This window comes from Gigantopelta aegis, chromosome 14 (genome assembly GCF_016097555.1).
Source record: "Gigantopelta aegis isolate Gae_Host chromosome 14, Gae_host_genome, whole genome shotgun sequence".
Lineage (NCBI taxonomy): Eukaryota > Metazoa > Mollusca > Gastropoda > Neomphalida > Peltospiridae > Gigantopelta > Gigantopelta aegis.
The window spans coordinates 115,112-139,387 of record NC_054712.1 but is presented as its reverse complement, the minus strand read 5'-3'; the positions used below and the strand labels follow the sequence as shown (position 1 = coordinate 139,387).

Sequence of the window (24,276 nt, the reverse complement as noted above, 5' to 3'; positions counted from 1 at the left end):
CAAATTCAACGAAATATTTAATAAAGTCCTCTAAATATAGTCCATATAATAATGGTGATGCTAGCAGTTTCGTCATTTGTCTGTTACAAAAAGTCAAATGTGTTTGTGATTTATCTGGAAAAGCTGATTAAATGATCTGCTTATTCAAACCCTTGTCTTGAAAATTCGTGTTGGACTTTCTCTTCTTGACAACCAACAAGACCACGATTCTTCGAAGAATCACACGTTCCTGTTAAATGGTTACATTATTATATTGTTAAAGTTATTCTAAAACAAATAATATCAACCTACTAACTTATTTGTAGATGGATATAAAACAATAAGTTAATATTAACCTACTCACTTATTTCAAAAGGGCCATTTAAAATATACTCTGTCAAAAAAGAAACGCATAGGTGATGGGGAAAGAAGGAAAGTGTTTGATTTTACAAAATATTGGGTGTTTTTTTGTACAATGTTGCTGAATGACCATGTTTGTTAATTTTTCTGGAATGTGACAGCATGCCCAAATGCACCCTAAAACAAATTTAACGCACGTTGTGCGACAATTGCAGGAAATCGGCTTAAAATGGTCCGATTTTGGCAAATGCACGTGAAACTCAGGGAAACGATTGGGGTAGTGATGGGTATTTAAAGCTGCAATGATGCCTCATTTCCATTTCGACGTAGACGAGTTACAAGATGCCAAGACTAAGCCTGCCGAATCGAAACATTGCAATAGGCCGCCTCCAGTTAGATGAATCGCAGTCAGCAGTCGCACGCCACACGAACGTTCATTTCACGTCTCTGGGACAGGTACCAGCAGTTTCAATAAGCTGAAGACCGGCTCAGAAATGGAAGACCTCGCATAACAACTGCAGCACAAGATCGCTAAATCCAGGTTCTGCACTTGCGTCACCAAACTGCCACAGCAACGAACACTGCTGGACGCATACCTGGTTTGAGAAGGGTGTCTGCACAAACCATTCGGAACCGACTTCGAGAAGCTGGTTTACGGGCTAGGAGACCGTATGTTGGCCCCATCCTGCGACGTCAACATCGACATTTACGTGTTCGCTTGTGCACAAATGTACAGGGGTGGAACTTGGGAAACTGGCGACGAGTATGGTTCAGCGACCAGTCACGTTTCCTTCTACAGTGACGTGATGGACGACAACGTGTTTACAGACGCCGCAATGGACGTTTTGCCAACAACTGTGTCGTCCAAGTTGACAGATTCGGTGGAGGGAGTATCATGATGTGGGCAGCCATCTCATACACCGGCAGAAGTGAACTTGCGTTCGTACAAGGCAACCTGACAGCTGTATGTTACCGGGATGAAATTCTTCGCCGTCACATGCTTCCCATTTTGGATCGACAGAGAGAATTCTTTCAGCAGGACAATGTCAGGCCGCATACGGCACGTGTAACAATGGATTTCCTACAGAATAAGAACATTAATGTGCTGCCATGGCCATCAAAATCACCAGATCTCAACCCCATTGAACATCTATGGGACGAACTGGACAGACGTGTATGCCAGCGTGACCCGGAGCCTCAGACGCTTCCGCAACTGTCACATGCACTGCAGGAAGAATGGGCTAGGATTCCACGTGCCCGGATTCAGAGACTCATTCAGTCTATGCCAAAGAGATGTCGCGCAGTGATTACTGCTGCTGCTGGTGGCCACACAATGCATGGTTTCAGTGCCCTCGTGCGACGCTGTTTGGTGACGAAAACGCCTCCACTGCAGTCAGTCCATAGCAAGAACATTGTCACATACTCATGTCAAATTTGACTGTGATACGATCATAAATAACGAAATTATGCCACTTTGTATTAAAGAGATAATTCCACGAATATTTCGCCTATGCGTTTCTTTTTTAACAGAGTATACAAGTGAATCGCCACTGAAGTAAAGTGATTGGCTGCATTCTTGGTATGCCCAGTCGGGGCCAATGAATAAGCGGCCACAAAAGCAAAGCTTGTGACGTCAGCTGTCATCTGGATGGTTAGTTTGCATGTTGTAAACAATCGGTTGTCTGTTTATAATTAAGTACAGTCAGAAGAAACTACTTTTCCTTTGTACGCCTCGCGCTGCCGTGCACGTGCAATTTCGTGTACGTTTGTATGATGATGATAAAACTTGGGAATATTAACGTGGCGAGATCGACACTGGCCAAGCTGGATTATTTCCCTGTCGACGACAGTGTCGTCGTCGTGTAGACAGAACGTTGTACTGCGAAAGATGTCCGCCCCGTGCTGTGTGGCGATATTCTGGGCGGGACTGTCGCTCGTAGCTACTGTGGCCGCAGGAGTTGGCTTTTACCTGCCCTACTGGTTACAAGGAAACCAGTCCCACACGACCCCCGTGTATTTCGGCGTGTTCCGCAGATGTAACTACCCGAGGCTGGACGCGAGCGGGCGACTGCACCCTGTGGACGAGTGTGGCCGGTACGCCACCTTCCAGGACATCCCCAGTCTGTTTTGGCAGATCGCCACAGTCTGTGTGGGGGTTGGAACGGGCGTCGCTCTGCTCGTGTCCCTCACGGCGGTGATGGCTTTGTGCGCCAGGGACGTGATAACGCCAACTGTGGGGCGGGTGGCTGCGGCCATGCAAGTGTGTGCAGGTACGTACATAATTATGATAATAACATGAGTTCGACCCTACCCCCCTTTTAATGGTTAGGGTAGTTATAGGGTTTGTCTTTGGAGCCGTCATTCATCCATTCATTCATCCATTTTTTTCATTCATTTAGAATAGACGCTGCAGTAAAAGAAAGATTTTTATTGTATTTCTTTATTTAATGACGCACTCAACACATTTTATTTACGGTTATATGGCGTCGGACATATGGTTAAGGACCACAAAGATATTGAGAGAGGAAACCCGCTGTCTCCACTTAATGGGCTACTCTTTTCAATTAGCAGCAAGGGATCTTTTATATGCACCATCCCACAGACAGGATAACACACACCACAGCCTTTGATATACCAGTCATGGTGCACTGGGTGGAGTGAGAAATAGCCCAATGGGCCCACCGATGGGGATCGATCCCACAGACCGACCGCGCATCAAGCGAACGCTTTACCACTGTCCCGTCCCAGACGCTGCAGTAAGACACATGGATTGGGGTGTTTTCGGTGTCCATGACTTTTTGTAGCAGGCATAGGCAATTGGAAGTGTGTGTGTGTGTGGGGGGGGGGGGGGGGGGGGGGGGGTGTTGGTAATTTTAATCACCATACAAAATTTAGCAGAATTTTACTGGCATATAAATATGTATACAGTCGGACCTCGTTACAACAACCATGTTCATTCCTTGGTCACTTTGTCGTTATATTGAAATTGCCGGTGTATCGAATTGTTATGAATTATCTCCAAATGTGTGCCAAAATAATGTAACAAAAAATACTAATTAATATTAACTGATAACTGAATTGCATTGAAATAATTAAAACATTGCAATTATTATTTAAAAACAACAAATACACATACATACAATAAATATGTTTTTAAAAAACATCATTAAATATATTAAACAAATCACATTCACCGTCAGTCTAATCATTGCTTGGTTAAAGACATCTCCGATTGGTACCTGTTTCGTTTACAAAATATCATGAATATGGAAGATTTTATTGTTCGAAGTTAATCCTTTAATTGGTTAACTAAAGGCTTATTTGCAAAAGCAATACATGTCTGCAGATTTCGCAGACATCGGTAGCTCGGACAGCATGTGACATTGTCGGCTCACTACGATTCGTATGAGATCAAGGATTCTAAGTGGCTGTGTGTGTACTGCCAACGTGCTACGGTATCTGTGATTACGTAATGTCATTGTAAAGAGGTGTTTTCAAACGCTTACTCCCATTTGGTCGAATTCTCAATTGGTCGAACTGCTAAAACAACAATAGATATGGTTCAATGGTCTTACTGACATGCATGTTGTTACCTCAGTCATTATAATGAACTGTTCCAGATTATTTGCAAACCGATTATTATTGTATAGATGGTATAGATATCACTTAACGCATAAAGTATGCAAATATCGAAATAATCCATGTGTTGAATGTAGTGAATGTCTGTAGTCAATTAAAAAAGAAGGTCTCCATCTAAAAATGTTTATTTCACAAAAAGCCAAACATGTTTCAACATTTTAAAATATTCTTTCAAGTACACATACAAGTACAAATGTCCACTTAAGCAGCAGTTTCTGTCAGAATGTTACACTCACAATGTCACAATGTCACAATCACTGCACAAGAAGAAGAGGCCATGTTCAGTACATACACAGGTAATCAGGTAGTGGTTATATAACAGACAAGTACTTATTTTTCGACCAATTGGGAATTCGACCAAATGGGAAGACACCTTTCAGAGGTCGGATGCACGTTTGTTCCTAATTTGCTCTGTCGGTGTCGGAAGGTGTGAATTCCGGTGTCATTAACAGAATAATTAACACTGATGTACAATTTGTGGTTGGATGGTGTAAGTGTTGTAGTAACGACAGTCGTTGTAACGAGGTCTGACTGTATATATATAGGCGTGTGTTTTAATGCCAGTGCCAATATTGTGCTGTGTGAAGACTTGGTCAAGACATTAGTAATATAATTATATACGTATATATATGTATGCATCGTCAAATTGGCCAACTGTCATATTGTGCTGTGTGAAGACTTGGTCAAGACATAATTAGTAATATAATTATATACGTATATATATATATATATATGCATCGTCAAATTGGCCAACTGTCATATTGTGCTGTGTGAAGACTTGGTCAAGACTTTAGTAATATAATTATATACGTATATATATATGTATTCATCATGTATGCATCGTCAAATTGGCCAACTGTCATATTGTGCTGTGTGAAGACTTGGTCACTACATTAGTAATATATGTATATATATATACTGAACAAAAAAAGAAACTTCCGATTTGTACATATAGTATTTGTTGTGTTGAAGAATTCATTGTGTAATGAAATTATATAGGTAGTATTAGCCTTGAGCTGATTCATGAATTTTATCAATTATTTTTGCATTGTTAATCGTCGACAACGTGAAATTCAATTTGCACGTGTATGCATGGTTCGATATGTCTCGTGTAGTATTCGGTCAATTTGTTTTACTTGTCTTACTGACATTGTTGTCAAGTGAACGAAAACGCTTCAAAATTTAAAAAAAAATTAACGTCTTTTACATTGTAGCATTTTTAGTATGCCAATAATACCCAATAATTTACACGAATGGGCAATTGGCATGCTTGATGCTGGCATGTCGACAGAAGACGTTGCAAGGCATGTTGGGAGTTCTAGTCGAGCAATACGAAATCTTCGCGTAAGATTTCGAACGACAGAAAGCACCAACGACTTGCCACGTCATGGACGTCAGTGTGTTACAACGTGTGGTCAAGACCGCTATATCATGAACACGCATTTGCGTAATCGATTCCAAACTGCCACTGCTACTGCTGCTAACACACCTGCGCTTCATAATAACTGACTCAGTGGGCAAACTGTTCGTAATCGTCTGCGGGAGAACGGTTTACATGCACGACGTCCTTACGTCGGATGCGTTTTAACGCAACGTCATCGTCTTAATTGGGCACGTGTACACACTCGTTGGATATGGCGAAGCTGGAATACCGTTCTTTTTTCGGATGAATCCAGATTTTCTTTACAACGTGGTGATGGCAGGGTGCGCGTCTACCGTAGGAGAAATGAACGCTATGCTGACTGTTGTGTTCTTGAACGAGATCGTTTCGGGGGTGGGGGTTCTGTCATGGTCTGGACAGCCATTGCCCATGGTTATCGTTCACCACTAGTCGTCATTGATGGCAATTTAAATGCTCAACGTTACCGCGATGACATTCTCGCTCATCACGTCATTCCTCTGTTCCATAACAACGCCAACATCTCGATTTTTCAGCATGATAATGCCACCTCTCATACAGCTAGAGACACTGTAAATTTTCTTAGGACAAATAACATTGATTTCATTGATGACTGGCCCGCTAAAAGTCCTGATCTCAACCCCATTGAGCATGTCTGGGATAGTCTGGACAGACGATTGAGGCGTCATCCCAACCCACCAGATAACGTCAACGAACTTTGTCAAGCGCACATACAGGAATGGAACAATATTCTATAGGCAGAAATCAACACTTTAGTCAATTCTATGCACCTGCGATGCACTGCAGTGGTCAATTCAAGAGGTGGTCATACCCGTTATTAAGTGGGTGTTTTTATTTTTAACCCCTACCACACTTTCCCAGTTTCTGTTAACCTATGGCCATGATTTTTGCACCAAACGATGCATCATGGAACACTCTTTAAACGCATATATAACAATTATTCCCCCGGTTTGTTTTCATCAAGTTATGTTCAAGCAAAGTTAGCCGTGGGACTCCCTTCAGACTCCCGGGCGACCTCCGTTCGACCTATCAGACTGCCGTGCGACTGCTGTGCAACCCCTATGCGAACCGTGCGACAGCCGTATCGAAATTTTCAACATTTGAAAAAACTTGCACCGGCATGCGATCTGTCCGAATTACACAGGACACCCCTACAACCTGTGCGAATCATAAACATACTGCCGTGCGACTCACGCACGCCCTGTATGATTTGATAATTGCACAGAATTCACGTAGAAAATCATTCGGAGTATTATCAGAAGGTTCCTAAATTTCTACACGGCCAGTTTGTCGCTGGAGTAAATCAGAAAACATCGCATATTTTCGTGAAGACAACTTGCCTTTCAATTTGAAGGGAAGTAACTCCATAAATCAATTGTTAGAAGCAAAATTATTTGTGGCTTGTAAACAAAATTAATATAGAACGATTTGATTTATATTATAACGATACCAAATTAGAGCTTGTGATAGTTTTGGAATCTTTTCGTGGAAATCGTTATAGTAAAATATAATTTTGGAACTGTACACAAAAAAAGATTTTGGGTCAGGAGGTTCAAATTAGGGTCAGTCGGGTAACCGGAAACAAACAGTATTTTATGATACGCCTAAGTCCAATTAATACATCTATTTTGCATTATGAAACGTTATAGAGGAGGGCCGTTTGTCAAGAGTTACGAATCATTTTCGATATATATCTTTATATAATGATAAAAAATGGTAATTATTTACATTAATATTTGGAATCTTTTACTCCAAAATTGGGAATATAAAACCAGGGCTTCTAGATGATGGTAACCCCACTCCCATGGCTAGTGATATTCAATGTTGGGCTAGTAAATAACTACTATTGCTATGCCCGACGGCTAGCAGAGCTTCTAGATTATGGTAGCCCCACTCCCATGGCTAGTGATATTCAATGTTGGGCTAGTAAATAACTACTATTGCCATGCCCGACGGCTAGCAGAGCTTCTAGATTATGGTAGCCCACTCCCATGGCTAGTGATATTCAATGTTGGGCTAGTAAATAACTACTATTGCCATGCCCGATGGCTAGTGATTGGTTTTTGGGTCATATGTTGCAGTTAAGTCTATATTGTAAATATCAATATCCTGCCCCCACCCCAACCCCCCCAGTGTTAGTGTTTTTAAGCTCTATCCCCCTCTTTAGGTGATACATCTGATTATTACTATTATTTAGTAAAATTGTATTAACTTGAAGTGAAGTAGGGCTAGTGCATTTTTAATCGGGGCAAGTAAATGTTTTAAATCACTGATCACATGGCTAGTGGATTAAAACAAATTCTAGAAGGCCTGATAAAACGACACAACCTTTAGGGAATGGTGGGGAATGGTGCCGGTTATCGGAGTTGAGACACATAGCTGATAAAACGACACAGCCTTTAGGGAATGGTGGGAAATGGTGGGGAATGGTTATCGGAGTCTAGACACGTAGCTGATAAAACGACACAACCTTTAGGGAATGGTGGGGAATGGTTATCGGAGTCTAGACACGTAGCTGATAAAACGACACAGCCTTTAGGGAATGGTGGGAAATGGTGGGGAATGGTTATCAGAGTCTAGACACGTAGCTGATAAAACGACACAGCCTTCAGGGAATGGTGGGGAATGGTTATCGGAGTCTAGACACGTAGCTGATAAAACGACACAGCCTTTAGGGAATGGTGGGGAATGGTTATCGCAGTCTAGACACGTAGCTGATAAAATGACACAGCCTTTAGGGAATGGTGGGGAATGGTTATCGGAGTCTAGACACATAGCTGATAAAATGACACAGCCTTTAGGGAATGGTGGGAAATGGTGGGAAATGGTTATCTGAGTCTAGACACGTAGCTGATAAAACGACACAGCCTTTAGGGAATGGTGTGAAATGGTGAGGAATGGTTATCGGAGTCTAGACACGTAGCTGATAAAACGACACAACCTTTAGGGAATGGTGGGGAATGATTATCGGAGTCTAGACACGTAGCTGATAAAACGACACAGCCTTTAGGGAATGGTGGGAAATGGTGGGGAATGGTTATCGGAGTCATAGGAGACACGTAGCTGATAAAACCCTGAAATGGCTGTAGAATTTAACCATGTTAAACTTTAATTGTGCAGTTGGAGAGTTATGGGTGTAGCCAGAATTGTAATGACACACATTCTAAAGGCCTACGGGTCACCCTCATCACAAAGCGGGTCACCCTCATCACAGGGCGGGTCACCCTCATCACAGGGCGGGCGCCTTCATCACAGGGCAGGTCACCCTCATCACAGGGCGGGCGCCTTCATCACAGGGCAGGTCACCCTCATCACAGGGCGGGCGCCTTCATCACAGGGCAGGTCACCCTCATCACAGGGCGGGTGCCCTCATCACAGGGTGGGTCACCCTCATCACAGGGCGGGTCACCCTCATCACAGTGCGGGTGCCCTCATCACAGAGCGGGTCACCCTCATCACAGGGCGGGTGCCCTCATCACAGGGCGGGTCACCCTCATCACAGGGCGGGTCACCCTCATCACAGGGTGGTCGCCCTCATCACAGGGCACGTCGCCCTCATCACAGGGCACGTCACCCTCATCTCAGGGTGTGTCAACCTCATCACAGAGTGGGTCACCCTCATCACAGGGCACGTCACCCTCATCACAAAGCGGGTCACTCTCATCACAAAGCGGGTCACCCTCATCACAGGGCGGGTCACCCTCATCACAGAGCGGGTCGCCCTCATCACAGGGTGGGTCACCCTCATCACAGGGCACGTCACCCTCGTCACCCTCATCACAGGGCGTGTCACCCTCATCACAGGGTGGGCGCCCTCTTCACAGGGTGGGTCACCCTAACCACATAGCTTATAATATTAAATACATTGTATGTTCGTACAGGTATTGATAGCTTATAACATTAAATACATTTTCTGTACGTACAGGTATTGATAGTTTATAACATTAAATACATTGAATGTACGTACAGGTATTGATAGCTTATAACATTAAATACATTGAATGTTCGTACAGGTATTGATAGCTTATAACATTAAATACATTGAATGTACGTACAGGTATTGATAGCTTATAACATTAAACACATTGTATGTTCGTATCTAGGTATTGATAGCTTATAACATTAAATGCATTGAATGTATGAACAGGTATTGATAGCTTATAATATTAAATACATTGAATGTATGAACAGGTATTGATAGCTTATAACATTAAATACATTGAATGTACATATAAGAATTGTTTCTCATTTTTTAGGAATTTATCGATGTATAAAAGTCACAAATGGTATAAAATCGCGTAGCTATCGATAAATTCCTAAAAAATTAGAAACAATTCTTATAATTACAAACAGTACAAGAAGTGTACCTTAAAACACTCAAAAATAATTTCTTACCGTCAACCATGTTCTGTAAATAAGCGTAGGAATACATGTATACATACTATTGGAAATTGTCCGCTAAAAATAAAAATAAGTACTGAATCAACAAAAACAGTGTATATATCTTTATTATAATTTTTAACACAGAAATTGGGAATTGTCAGAGCCACTTTGTTTTGGGAAGCTAGCTAGGGCCTACATGTATGTCTGGACCAAAGAATGACTCAATAAATCCCTGAATATATATCATTTAAATAATTTCCATTCTATTTCTCACACTACGATTATGAAGTGCATAAATTCTGTGATCTTTGTGAAAAGAGCTGGTTCCACATGTTTGGGTGATGACTGTGTGTGAATTCCTGGTGTAATTGTTTTAATATGTGGGTCAGCTGCAGCCTGCCCTGTACCAGACTGACTGACACCAGTCACAGTACACATTCCACACAGTTTTCACTCTCACCTATTCATAATCGTGTGTGTGGGTGTGTGTGTGTGTGTGTGTGTGTGGGCAAGATGGGCAAGTTTGAAGCAAAATTACACATTTGAGAAAATAAAATTATTTGTGAATTCAGTAACTTGTGTGGTATGAACAGAAAGCTATTTATGTCTAGTTTCCAAAAACATTTAGAACTTAATACACCTAGGCATTCATAAGTTATGCCCATTTTAGCAAATCATATTTTAGAGTACAACAAGAGTAACTTTTTGTCAAAATCTATAAATTTTTAGACAGTACTAGAGAGTAAAAAATTATCTAGAAACCATCTTTAAGGTGTAAAACATACTTTACATATTTAGCTAAATGTTTTTACTTTTAAATATTGTAAGTAATTAGTTGTAATTAAATAAAATATACTTGTGGTGTCCCTCCGTTAGGGTTAGGGTTAGGGTTTTTTTTTTATGTAAAAGCAAATTCTTTTTTTTTTTTTTTAATCCAAATGATCAATTAAAAGCTTGGAAGTATTATAAGTTATGTATTTTTTTAATTTTTAATTATATAAATTTAGTCATAGTGACCAATCATAGTGACCAATCATAGTGACCAATTAAATACCTGTCCCTCCGATACTGTTGCCATTGTACATTAAAATAGTTTGTGATAAAACCATCTTGAAAAAAATCATATGCATATGTATTTTGATGACATGAATTTAAATCATTTATGTAAGATCAACTTGTGCAATTGACAAACACAGAAAGTCGTTTAGATACGTCCTTAAAAGATTACACAGCTCTGCTGATTGGGGAAATAACATTTCTATAGGAGAATGGGAGTTGTCACCTGACCACTTTGTACCTGTCTTATCAAAAGGATGTCTACTTCTGGCAGACTGAGAGTAATTAATTTACTTCACACATTAGTGCTAATTAAAAGCCCAAGGGAAATGGGGACAGTGGTCTTAACTGGAATTTTAAACAGCAATATAAAATATATTTTGTAGCTTTATGTTTGCTTAATACACTATGTTCATTTTTATAAGCCTGTTAATATCATTTACTTTAAACTTTTCTGCAATCAAAATACCTACTGTTTGTTCAGAAAGATAAAGATACTACAGAGAACACCAAAAGAAAAAAACAAGGGTTCATATTTTTTTACAAAATACACAAGTAAAATAGATGTTTTTATTTATTCACCAGTTATCTCCAGATACATACATTTCATATTGATAGTTCATGACACTTAACAAATCAGTGTGATTGATGTGTTTATCAAGTTAATCATCCAGCTTTAATATCATCAACATGCACATACAAATACATGAAACTTTATCATTTGGATTATGGAAACCTAATCAGTCGAATCAGAGACATTTATTAACAGTTATTTGCATGAATCTGTTACACTAGACAAAAAAAAAAATGTGGCACACTGTTTCTGGTGTATGTGCTCCAGTAATTACTAAACCATTATAAACATAATATATATTATAGGTGTTAAAAATGTTTTTGCATAATTTCAACTTGGTTGCATAAACATAAACTGTATTAAAACTTCAATACAAGCAGTTGGCCAATTTTTTTATGTACAAGTTTGAATATACAATATAACGATGCACCATAATTTATTTTTTTATTAAAAATATAATAACTGAATGATATATTTTAGATTTATATTGTTGATTTCAGTTACAATAGGTATTGGATACCTAGCATGTGCAGCAAATATCATTTTATGATCTTCAGTTACCCAATTTTATGACAGTTAAAACAGAGTTGCATTAAATATTTGTATGTAACAGTGTAAAAGAAGCGATCAGCTACAATACCAATCTAACAGTCAGTTGATTTGATAAGAAGGTAATCAATATAAACAATTTTATACATAAAAGTAACTAAAAATGTCCCTCTGTTACCGTTTGATCTTATAAGTAAATTTGGCAATGCACATATACTTTGATATACAGTGTTCAGTTGATCCAAATCAAAATATCAAAGAACTACTGATGTTAAACTATACTTTTTCTGTCTGTTTATTAGTATACAAATCCATTTGGACTCATTTAATGGGTCATATAAGAATGAAAATGCAGTGCCACAAAATGTGTCCCTCCATTACTTTTTCAATGTGTCCATCCATTTTCAGTGTGTCCCTCTGTTACCATTAATTTATTTTTATTAAAAATATAATTAATGAGTGATGTATTTCAAATTTATGTTATTGTTTTATACATACGTTAGCTTGATTTCTGTAATACTAGTTCCAATATTGGACGTCTTGCACACCAGATATAACAAAAACGGCAAGTCATTTTATTTGATCATGTGCATTTCATGTCCCTCCGTTACCGAATATTAAAACCCTGTTTATGACATTTAAAATTGCATTAAACATTTTTATGCAGCATTGTAAAGAAACCTGTCACCTATATAAAACCAATTCAAAAGTAAGTTGTTATGACAAAACTTAATTCAGTACGAACAATGTTATGTGTAAAAGTAGTTAAAATGTCCCTATATTACTACTTGATCTGGCCCAAATACACACACATGTACTCCTGGTCACCATAATTGTTCTCTTTGACCTTTGTTGTGATTATACACACACATGTACTCCTGGTCACCATAATTGTTCTCTTTGACCTTTGTTGTGATTATACACACACATGTACTCCTGGTCACCATAATTGTTCCGTTTGACCTTTGTTGTGATTATACACACACATGTACTCCTGGTCACCCTAATTGTTCTCTTTGACCTTTGTTGTGATTATACACACACATGTACTCCTGGTCACCCTAATTGTTCTCTTTGACCTTTGTTGTGATTATACACACACATGTACTCCTGGTCACCATAATTGTTCCGTTTGACCTTTGTTGTGATTATACACACACATGTACTCCTGGTCACCCTAATTGTTCTCTTTGACCTTTGTTGTGATTATACACACACATGTACTCCTGGTCACCCTAATTGTTCTCTTTGACCTTTGTTGTGATTATACACACACATGTACTCCTGGTCACCCTAATTGTTCTCTTTGACCTTTGTTGTGACTATACACACACATGTACTCCTGGTCACCCTAATTGTTCCGTTTGACCTTTGTTGTGATTATACACACACATGTACTCCTGGTCACCCTAATTGTTCTCTTTGACCTTTGTTGTGATTACACACACACATGTACTCCTGGTCACCATAATTGTTCTCTTTGACCTTTGTTGTGATTATACACACACATGTACTCCTGGTCACCCTAATTGTTCTCTTTGACCTTTGTTGTGATTATACACACACATGTACTCCTGGTCACCCTAATTGTTCTCTTTGACCTTTGTTGTGATTATACACACACATGTACTCCTGGTCACCCTAATTGTTCCGTTTGACCTTTGTTGTGATTATACACACACATGTACTCCTGGTCACCCTAATTGTTCCGTTTGACCTTTGTTGTGATTATACACACACATGTACTCCTGGTCACCCTAATTGTTCCGTTTGACCTTTGTTGTGATTATACACACACATGTACTCCTGGTCACCCTAATTGTTCTCTTTGACCTTTGTTGTGATTATACACACACATGTACTCCTGGTCACCCTAATTGTTCTCTTTGACCTTTGTTGTGATTATACACACACATGTACTCCTGGTCACCCTAATTGTTCTCTTTGACCTTTGTTGTGATTATACACACACATGTACTCCTGGTCACCCTAATTGTTCTCTTTGACCTTTGTTGTGATTATACACACACATGTACTCCTGGTCACCCTAATTGTTCTCTTTGACCTTTGTTGTGATTATACACACACATGTACTCCTGGTCACCCTAATTGTTCTCTTTGACCTTTGTTGTGATTATACACACACATATACTCCTGGTCACCCTAATTGTTCTGTTTGACCTTTGTTGTGATTATACACACACATATACTCCTGGTCACCCTAATTGTTCTCTTTGACCTTTGTTGTGATTATACACACACATGTACTCCTGGTCACCCTAATTGTTCTCTTTGACCTTTGTTGTGACCTTGGGCAAGATGCATCAAAGGAAAGAGATTAGGTGAGAAGAAAAAGTAAACTCTTTGTAACAATACGTTTAGCTGTTGTGAGCACAAAGTCAATATACTGGTTTGTAAGTGATTGTGGCACAAACAAACCCGCTCAGCACTACTTGAACCATTCTCATTTCTCTTCTCTTTGTTATTATAGCGAGAAGAAACCCGCTCAGCACTACTTGAACCATTCTCATTTCTCTTCTCTTTGTTATTATAGCGAGAAGAAACCCGCTCAGCACAACTTAAACCATTCTCATTTCTCTTCTCTTTGTTATTACAGATATCCCCATGCAAACCTGAATTGAGGAGAGTGATTGCTTCCGTAACGTAAATTATGTGGAGCTATTTAAGATATTGAGGACTGATATTTAATCATTTCCTAATACTTTTTAAAAAGTTTCTTTGCTAAGGAGAACTAAAAATGACTCCATGAACTGGTCTTGGCGGACTGAGAGTAGAGACTGCCCTTAAATGGTGAAGTGCTTGTTTTCTTTCTCTGTATCATTCCAGGACTGGCAGCTGGGGAGGCCGGGGGGGGGGGCCCACCATCCACAAAATAACATTTTATTGACATAAGATTCCGGCTTTATACGCCCAGGTCAACAACTCTCACCATTAACTGTAACATTTGCAGGAAGTAGCTAGTATCTTGAAACAGTAACCATTTGTTCTGTGTGTATAGAGAACAAAACCAGCAGATGGCCCACCATGCTGCCTGAAAATACACACGTAGTCATTAGGGTGCCTCCTGCCTCCCTACAATAACATGTGATCATGTTTATTCTAACATACATGTACATTGTATAGCTTTTAATAATTGCTGCATACATAATTTAATTATATCATAAATATTGCCCCAGATTGAGTATAATACCTAGAAAGCACTAATACTGCTGAGGATTATTAAAATAAAGAGTGGGGTTTTTTTTAACGACACCTCTAGAGCACATTGATTTTTTTTTTAAATCATCTTCTATTGGATGTCAAACATTTGGTAATTTTGACATAGTCTTAAGAGAGAAAACCCACTATATGTTTTCATTAGTAGCAAATGTTCTTTTATATGCACCATCCTACAGACAGGATAGCACATACCACAGCCTTTGATGTACCAGTTGTGGTGCACTGGCTGGAGGGAGAAATAACCCAATGGGCCCACCGACGGGGATCAATCCCAGACCGACCGCACATCAAGTGAACTCTTTACCACTGCGCTTTACGGCCCTCTACTAAAATAAGAGTTGTATACTGATAGCAAGAAATAAGGGATCACATCAATGTTAGGAGAAGAGTCACTGTAAGCAGACCGCTTATCACACCAACACTAGCAGAAGAGAGTCACTATGAGCAGAAGCCTTATCACATCAACACTAGGAGAAGAGTCACTGTAAGCAGACCACTTATCATACCAATACTAGGAGAAGAGTCACTGTAAGCAGACCGCTTATCACATCAACACTAGGAGAAGAGAGTCACTGTAAGCAGACCGCTTATCATATTAACACTAGGAGAAGAGTCACTGTAAGCAGACCACTTATCATATTAACACTAGGAGAAGAGTCACTGTAAGCAGACCGCTTATCATATTAACACTAGGAGAAGAGTCACTGTAAGCAGACCACTTATCATACCAATACTAGGAGAAGAGTCACTGTAAGCAGACCGCTTATCATATTAACACTAGGAGAAGAGTCACTGTAAGCAGACCACTTATCATACCAATACTAGGAGAAGAGTCACTGTAAGCAGACCGCTTATCACATCAACACTAGGACAAGAGAGTCAATGTGAGCAGAACGCTTATCACATCAGTACTAGGAGAAGAGAGTCACTGTGAGCAGACCGCTTATCACATTAACACTAGGAGCAGAGAGTCACTGTGAGCAGACTGTTTATCACACCAACACTAGGAGAAGAGTCACTGTAAGCAGACCGCTTATCACATTAACACTAGGAGAAGTCACTGTAAGCAGATCGCTTATCACATTAACACTAGGAAAAGTAACTGTAAGCAGACCGCTTATCACATTAACTATAGGAGAAGAGTCACTGTAAGCAGAACACTGATCACATCAACACTAGAAGAGTCACTGTAAGCAGAACACTTATCACATCAACACTAGGAGAAGAGAGTCACTGTAAGCAGACCGCTTATCACATCAACACTAGGAGAAGAGTCACTGTAAGCAGAACACTTATCACATCAACACTAGGAGAAGAGAGTCACTGTGAGCAGACCACTTATCACATCAACACTAGGAGAAGAGTCACTGTAAGCAGACCGATTATCACATCTACACTAGGAGAAGAGTCACTGTAAGCAGACCGCTTATCACAGTAACACTAGGAGAAGAGAGTCACTGTGAGGAGACCGCTTATCACATCAACACTAGGAGAAGAGTCACTGTAAGCAGACCACTTATCACATCAACACTAGGAGAAGAGTCACTTATCACATCAACACTAGAAGAGAGTCACCGTAAGCAGACCGCTTATCACATCTACACTAGGAGAAGAGTCACTGTAAGCAGACCGCTTATCACATTAACACTAGGAGAAGAGAGTCACTGTGAGCAGACCGCTTATCACATCAACACTAGGAGAAGAGTCACTGTAAGCAGACCGCTTATCACATTAACACTAGGAGACAAGAGTCACTGTGAGCAGAACACTTATCACATTAACACTAGGAGAAGAGTCACTGTAAGCAGAATGCTTATCACATTAACAGTAGAAGAAGAGAGTCACTGTAAGCAGACCGCTTATCACATTAACACTAGGAGAAGAGTCACTGTAAGCAGACCGCTTATCACATCAACACTAGGAGAAGAGAGTCACTATCAGGGAAGGGATAATTTTGGGGTTTGATATTTGTTGCAAAGGTTACGGATTTCAAAGTGCTGTAGGCATACATGCACGCTCAAAATTGAACAGTTAAAAATTCCTAATTTCGAGTCCTGTCTGTGGAAGGGACAGGTTTGCTTTCTGTGGACCAAGTTTCTGTATACATCCATGTTAGACACTGGATAGAATTACCTTCAAATGTGCTGGGCTGACATTAAACAATTAATATTTTCCTAAATATGTACATTCCAGGTCCATTATAATCATCCTTGCTTTCGTAAGTGTTTTCTAGTTAATTGATAACTAAAATTAATCTCTCTGTTACAGGCTTATTGATTGGTGGAGGTCTTGGCATTTATCCAAATGGATGGAATAATCCAGAGGTCCAGCAGGCGTGTGGTCCAGGAAGTGGTCCATATTGTCTAGGTGAGTGTGTATAGTCCATACTGTCTAGGTGAGTGTGTATAGTCCATACTGTCTAGGTGAGTGTGTATGGTCCATACTGTCTAGGTGAGTGTGTATGGTCCATACTGTCTAGGTGAGTGTGTATGGTCCATACTGTCTAGGTGAGTGTGTATGGTCCATACTGTCTAGGTGAGTGTGTATGGTCCATACTGTCTAGGTGAGTGTGTATAGTCCATACTGTCTAGGTGAGTGTGTATGGTCCATGTTGTCTAGGTGAGTGTGTATGGTCCATGTTGTCTAGGTGAGTGTATGGTCCATACTGTCTAAGTGAGTGTGTATAGTCCATGTTGTCTAGGTGAGTGTGTATAGTCCATTGTGTCTAGGTGTGTATGGTCTATACTGTCTAGGTGAGTGTGTATAGTCCATACTGTCTAGGTGAGTGTGTATGGTCCATACTGTCTAGGTGAGTGTGTATGGTCCATGTTGTCAAGGTGAGTGTGTATAGTCCATATTGTATAGGTGTGTATAGTCCATATTGCCTAGGTGAGTGTGTATAGTCCGTATTGTCTAGGTGAGTGTGTATTAGGTGAGTGTATATGGTCCATACTGTCTAGGTGAGAGTGTATGGTACATGGTAAGTGTCCAGTAATAGTCTATTTTGTATAGTCCATATTGTCTAGGTAAGTGTCCAGTAATAGTCTATAGTGTATAGTCCATATTGTCTAGGTAAGTGTCCAGTAGTTGTCTATAGTGTATAGTCCATATTGTCTAGGTAAGTGTCCTGTAGTAGTCTATAATGTATAGTCCATATTGTCTAGGTACGTGTCCAGTAGTACTCTATAGTGTATAGTCCATATTTTCTAGGTAAGTGTCCAGTAGTAGTATATAGTCCATATTGTCTAGGTAAGTGTTCAGTAGTGGTCTATAGTCCATATTGTCTAGGTAAGTGTCCAGTAGTAATCTATAGTGTATAGTCCATATTGTCTAGGTAAGTGTCCAGTAATAGTCTATAGTGTATAGTCCATATTGTCTAGGTAAGTGTCCAGTAATAGTCTATTTTGTATAGTGCATATTGTCTAGGTAAGTGTCCAGTAGTAGTCTACATTGTATAGTGCATATTGTCTAGGTAAGTGTCCAGTAGTTGTCTATATTGTATAGTGCATATTGTCTAGGTAAGTGTCCAGTAGTTGTCTAGTGTATAGTGCATATTGTCTAGGTAAGTGTCCAGTAGTAGTCTATTATCCAGTAGTAGTCTATATTGTATAGTCCATATTGTCTAGGTAAGTGTCCAGTAGTAGTCTGTATTGTATAGTGCATATTGTCTAGGTAAGTGTCCAGTAGTAGTCTATATTGTATAGTGCATATTGTCTAGGTAAGTGTCCAGTAGTTGTCTATATTGTATAGTGCATATTGTCTAGGTAAGTGTCCAGTAGTTGTCTAGTGTATAGTGCATATTGTCTAGGTAAGTGTCCAGTAGTAGTCTATTGTCCAGTAGTTGTCTATATTGTATAGTCCATATTGTCTAGGTAAGTGTCCAGTAGTAGTCTGTATTGTTAGTGCATATTGTCTAGGTAAGTGTCCAGTAGTAGTCTATATTGTATAGTGCATATTGTCTAGGTAAGTGTCCAGTAGTAGTCTATATTGTATAGTCCATATTGTCTAGGTAAGTGTCCAGTAGTAGTCTATAGTGTATAGTGCATATTGTCTAGGTAAGTGTCCAGTAGTTGTCTATAGTGTATAGTGCATATTGTCTAGGTACGTGTCCAGTAGTTGTCTATATTGTATAGTGCATATTGTCTAGGTAAGTGTCCAGTAGTAGTCTATATTGTATAGTCCATATTGTCTAGGTAAGTGTCCAGTAGTAGTCTATATTGTATAGTCCATATTGTCTAGGTAAGTGTCCAGTAGTTGTCTATAGTGCATATTGTCTAGGTACGTGTCCAGTAGTTGTCTATATTGTATAGTGCATATTGTCTAGGTAAGTGTCCAGTAGTAGTCTATAGTGTATAGTGCATATTGTCTAGGTACGTGTCCAGTAGTTGTCTATAGTGTATAGTGCATATTGTCTAGGTAAGTGTCCAGTAGTAGTCTATAGTGGATATTGTCTAGGTAAGTGTCCAGTAGTAGTCTATATTGTATAGTCCATATTGTCTAGGTAAGTGTCCAGTAGTTGTCTATAGTGTATAGTGCATATTGTCTACGTAAGTGTCCAGTAGTAGTCTGTATTGTATAGTGCATATTGTCTAGGTAAGTGTCCAGTAGTAGTCTGTATTGTATAGTGCATATTGTCTAGGTAAGTGTCCAGTAGTTGTCTGTATTGTATAGTGCATATTGTCTAGGTAAGTGTCCAGTAGTAGTCTGTATTGTATAGTGCATATTGTTTAGGTAAGTGTCCAGTAGTAGTCTATAGTGTATATTGCATATTGTCTAGGTAAGTGTCCAGTAGTAGTCTATTTTGTATAGTGCATATTGTCCAGGTAAGTGTCCAGTAGTAGTCTGTATTGTATAGTGCATATTGTCTAGGTAAGTGTCCTGTAGTTGTCTATAGTGTATAGTGCATATTGTCTAGGTAAGTGTCCTGTAGTTGTCTAGTGTATAGTGCATATTGTCTAGGTAAGTGTCCTGTAGTTGTCTATAGTGTATAGTGCATATTGTCTAGGTAAGTGTCCAGTAGTTGTCTATAGTGTATAGTGCATATTGTCTAGGTAAGTGTCCTGTAGTTGTCTATAGTCTATAGTGTATAGTCCATATTGTCTAGGTAAGTGTCCTGTAGTTGTCTAGTGTATAGTGCATATTGTCTAGGTAAGTGTCCAGTAGTAGTCTATTTTGTATAGTGCATATTGTCTAGGTAAGTGTCCAGTAGTAGTCTGTATTGTATAGTGCATATTGTCTAGGTAAGTGTCCTGTAGTTGTCTATAGTGTATAGTGCATATTGTCTAGGTAAGTGTCCTGTAGTATACACTAGACAAGTGTCCTGTAGTTGTCTATAGTGTATAGTGCATATTGTCTAGGTAAGTGTCCAGTAGTTGTCTATAGTGTATAGTGCATATTGTCTAGGTAAGCATCCTGTAGTTGTCTATAGTCTATAGTGTATAGTCCATATTGTCTAGGTAAGTGTCCTGTAGTTGTCTAGTGTATAGTGCATATTGTCTAGGTAAGTGTCCAGTGGTAGTCTATAGTGTATAGTGCATATTGTCTAGGTAAGTGTCCAGTAGTTGTCTATAGTGTATAGTGCATATTGTCTAGGTAAGTGTTCAGTAGTAGTCTATAGTGTATAGTGCATATTGTCTAGGTAAGTGTCCAGTAGTAGTCTATAGTGTATAGTGCATATTGTCTAGGTAAGTGTCCAGTAATAGTCTATAGTGTATAGTGCATATTGTCTAGGTAAGTGTCCTGTAGTTGTCTATAGTGCATATTGTCTAGGTAAGTGTCCAGTAGTAGTCTATAGTGTATAGTGCATATTGTCTAAGTAAGTGTCCAGTAATAGTCTATAGTGTATAGTGCATATTGTCTAGGTAAGTGTCCAGTAATAGTCTATAGTGTATAGTGCATATTGTCTAGGTAAGTGTCCTGTAGTTGTCTATAGTGTATAGTGCATATTGTCTAGGTAAGTGTCATGTAGTTGTCTAGTGTATAGTGCATATTGTCTAGGTAAGTGTCCAGTGGTAGTCTATAGTGTATAGTGCATATTGTCTAGGTAAGTGTCCAGTAGTAGTCTATAGTGTATAGTGCATATTGTCTAGGTAAGTGTCCAGTAGTAGTCTATAGTGTATAGTGCATATTGTCTAGGTAAGTGTCCAGTAGTAGTCTATAGTGTATAGTGCATATTGTCTAGGTAAGTGTCAAGTAGTAGTCTATAGTGTATAGTGCATATTGTCTAGGTAAGTGTCCTGTAGTTGTCTAGTGTATAGTGCATATTCTCTAGGTAAGTGTCCAGTAGTAGTCTATAGTGTATAGTGCATATTGTCTAGGTAAGTGTCCAGTGGTAGTCTATAGTGTATAGTGCATATTGTCTAGGTAAGTGTCCTGCAGTTGTCTATAGTGTATAGTGCATATTGTCTAGGTAAGTGTCCAGTAGTAGTCTATAGTGTATAGTGCATATTGTCTAGGTAAGTGTCCAGTAGTTGTCTAGTGTATAGTGCATATTGTCTAGGTAAGTGTCCAGTAGTAGTCTATAGTGTATAGTGCATATTGTCTAGGTAAGTGTCCAGTAATAGTCTATAGTGTATAGTGTATAGTGCATATTGTCTAGGTAAGTGTCCTGTAGTTGTCTATAGTGTATAGTGCATATTGTCTAGGTAAGTGTCCTGTAGTTGTCTAGTGTATAGTGCATATTGTCTAGGTAAGTGTCCAGTAGTTGTCTATAGTGTATAGTGCATATTGTCTAGGTAAGTGTCCTGTAGTTGTCTATAGTGCATATTGTCTAGGTAAGTGTCCTGTAGTTGTCTATAGTGTATAGTGCATAGTGTCTAGGTAAGTGTCCTGTAGTTGTCTATAGTGTATAGTGCATATTGTCTAGGTAAGTGTCCTGTAGTAGTCTATAGTGTATAGTGCATATTGTCTAGGTAAGTGTCCTGTAGTTGTCTATAGTGCATATTGTCTAGGTAAGTGTCCAGTAGTATTCTATAGTGTATAGTGCATATTGTCTAGGTAAGTATCCAGTAATAGTATATAGTGTATAGTGCATATTGTCTAGGTAAGTGTCCAGTAATAGTCTATAGTGTATAGTGCATATTGTCTAGGTAAGTGTCCAGTAGTAGTCTATAGTGTATAGTGCATATTGTCTAGGTAAGTGTCCAGTAATAGTCTATAGTGTATAGTGCATATTGTCTAGGTAAGTGTCCAGTAGTAGTCTATAGTGTATAGTGCATATTGTCTAGGTAAGTGTCCAGTAGTAGTCTATAGTGTATAGTGCATATTGTCTAGGTAAGTGTCCTGTAGTTGTCTAGTGTATAGTGCATATTGTCTAGGTAAGTGTCCAGTGGTAGTCTATAGTGTATAGTGCATATTGTCTAGGTAAGTGTCCAGTAGTAGTCTATAGTGTATAGTGCATATTGTCTAGGTAAGTGTCCTGTGGTTGTCTATAGTGTATAGTGCATATTGTCTAGGTAAGTGTCCAGTAATAGTCTATAGTGTATAGTGCATATTGTCTAGGTAAGTGTCCTGTAGTTGTCTATAGTGTATAGTGCATATTGTCTAGGTAAGTGTCCTGTAGTTGTCTATAGTGTATAGTGCATATTGTCTAGGTAAGTGTCCTGTAGTTGTCTAGTGTATAGTGCATATTGTCTAGGTAAGTGTCCTGTAGTAGTCTATAGTGTATAGTGCATATTGTCTAGGTAAGTGTCCAGTGGTAGTGTATAGTGCATATTGTCTAGGTAAGTGTCCTGTAGTTGTCTATAGTGCATATTGTCTAGGTAAGTGTCCTGTAGTAGTCTATAGTGTATAGTGCATATTGTCTAGGTAAGTGTCCTGTAGTTGTCTATAGTGTATATTGTCTAGGTAAGTGTCCAGTAGTAGTTTATAGTGTATAGTGCATATTGTCTAGGTAAGTGTCCTGTAGTTGTCTAGTGTATAGTGCATATTGTCTAGGTAAGTGTCCAGTGGTAGTCTATAGTGTATAGTGCATATTGTCTAGGTAAGTGTCCAGTAGTAGTCTATATTGTATAATCCATATTGTCTAGGTAAGTGTCCTGTAGTTGTCTATAGTGTATAGTGCATATTGTCTATGTAAGTGTCCAGTAGTTGTCTATAGTGTATAGTGCATATTGTCTAGGTAAGTGTCCAGTAGTAGTCTATAGTGTATAGTGCATATTGTCTAGGTAAGTGTCCAGTAGTAGTCTATAGTGTATAGTCCATATTGTCTAGGTAAGTGTCCAGTAGTTGTCTATAGTGTATTGTCCATATTGTCTAGGTAGGTGTCCAGTAGTAGTCTATATTGTATAATCCATATTGTCTGGGTAAGTGTCAAGTAGTTGTCTATATTGTATAATCCATATTGTCTAGGTAAGTGTCCTGTAGTTGTCTATAATGTATAGTGCATGTTGTCTAGGTAAGTGTCCAGTAGTAGTCTATAGTGTATAGTGCATATTGTCTAGGTAAGTGTCCAGTAGTTGTCTATAGTGTATAGTGCATATTGTCTAGGTAAGTGTCCAGTAGTAGTCTATAGTGTATAGTGCATATTGTCTAGGTAAGTGTCCAGTAGTAGTCTATAGTGTATAGTGCATATTGTCTAGGTAAGTGTCCAGTAGTAGTCTATAGTGTATAGTCCATATTGTCTAGGTAAGTGTCCAGTAGTAGTCTATAGTGTATAGTGCATATTGTCTAGGTAAGTGTCCTGTAGTTGTCTATAGTGTATAGTGCATATTGTCTAGGTAAGTGTCCAGTAATAGTCTATAGTGTATAGTGCATATTGTCTAGGTAAGTGTCCAGTAGTAGTCTATAGTGTATAGTGCATATTGTCTAGGTAAGTGTCCAGTAGTTGTCTATAGTGTATAGTGCATATTGTCTAGGTAAGTGTCCAGTAGTAGTCTATAGTGTATAGTCCATATTGTCTAGCTGACTGTGTAACTGTGGACTGTTTTCCTTATTTTTCCAGGCTCCTGTTCCGTGGGCTGGTCTCTCTATCTGACAGCTGGAGGCGGGGCTCTCACTTTGATGTGTTCTATTCTCGCGTGCCATGCCCACAACAAAAAACAGGCACTAATGGCGTCATATCAACTTTAACCCTGTT

At 39.2% G+C, this 24,276-nt stretch overlaps 1 protein-coding gene across 1 annotated transcript; it reads left to right on the top strand.

Annotated features, from left to right (window-relative positions):
- Positions 1-1,980: 1,980 nt before the first annotated feature.
- Positions 1,981-24,276, top strand: LOC121388289 (LHFPL tetraspan subfamily member 6 protein-like). The gene is made up of 3 exons (XM_041519570.1): positions 1,981-2,609; positions 17,469-17,567; positions 24,142-24,276. The coding sequence occupies exons 1-3, from the start codon at positions 2,228-2,230 to the stop codon at positions 24,267-24,269; spliced, it is 609 nt and encodes a 202-aa protein (XP_041375504.1). The 5' UTR covers positions 1,981-2,227; the 3' UTR covers positions 24,270-24,276.

Excerpts from the sequence above, each read along its gene's own strand:
- LOC121388289 (XM_041519570.1), top strand. The coding sequence starts at position 2,228 with ATGTCCGCCCCGTGCTGTGTGGCGATATTCTGGGCGGGACTGTCGCTC. Across the intron at positions 2,610-17,468 it reads GGCCATGCAAGTGTGTGCAG|GCTTATTGATTGGTGGAGGT; the intron begins GTACGTACATAA and ends TCTCTGTTACAG. Across the intron at positions 17,568-24,141 it reads AAGTGGTCCATATTGTCTAG|GCTCCTGTTCCGTGGGCTGG; the intron begins GTGAGTGTGTAT and ends TTATTTTTCCAG.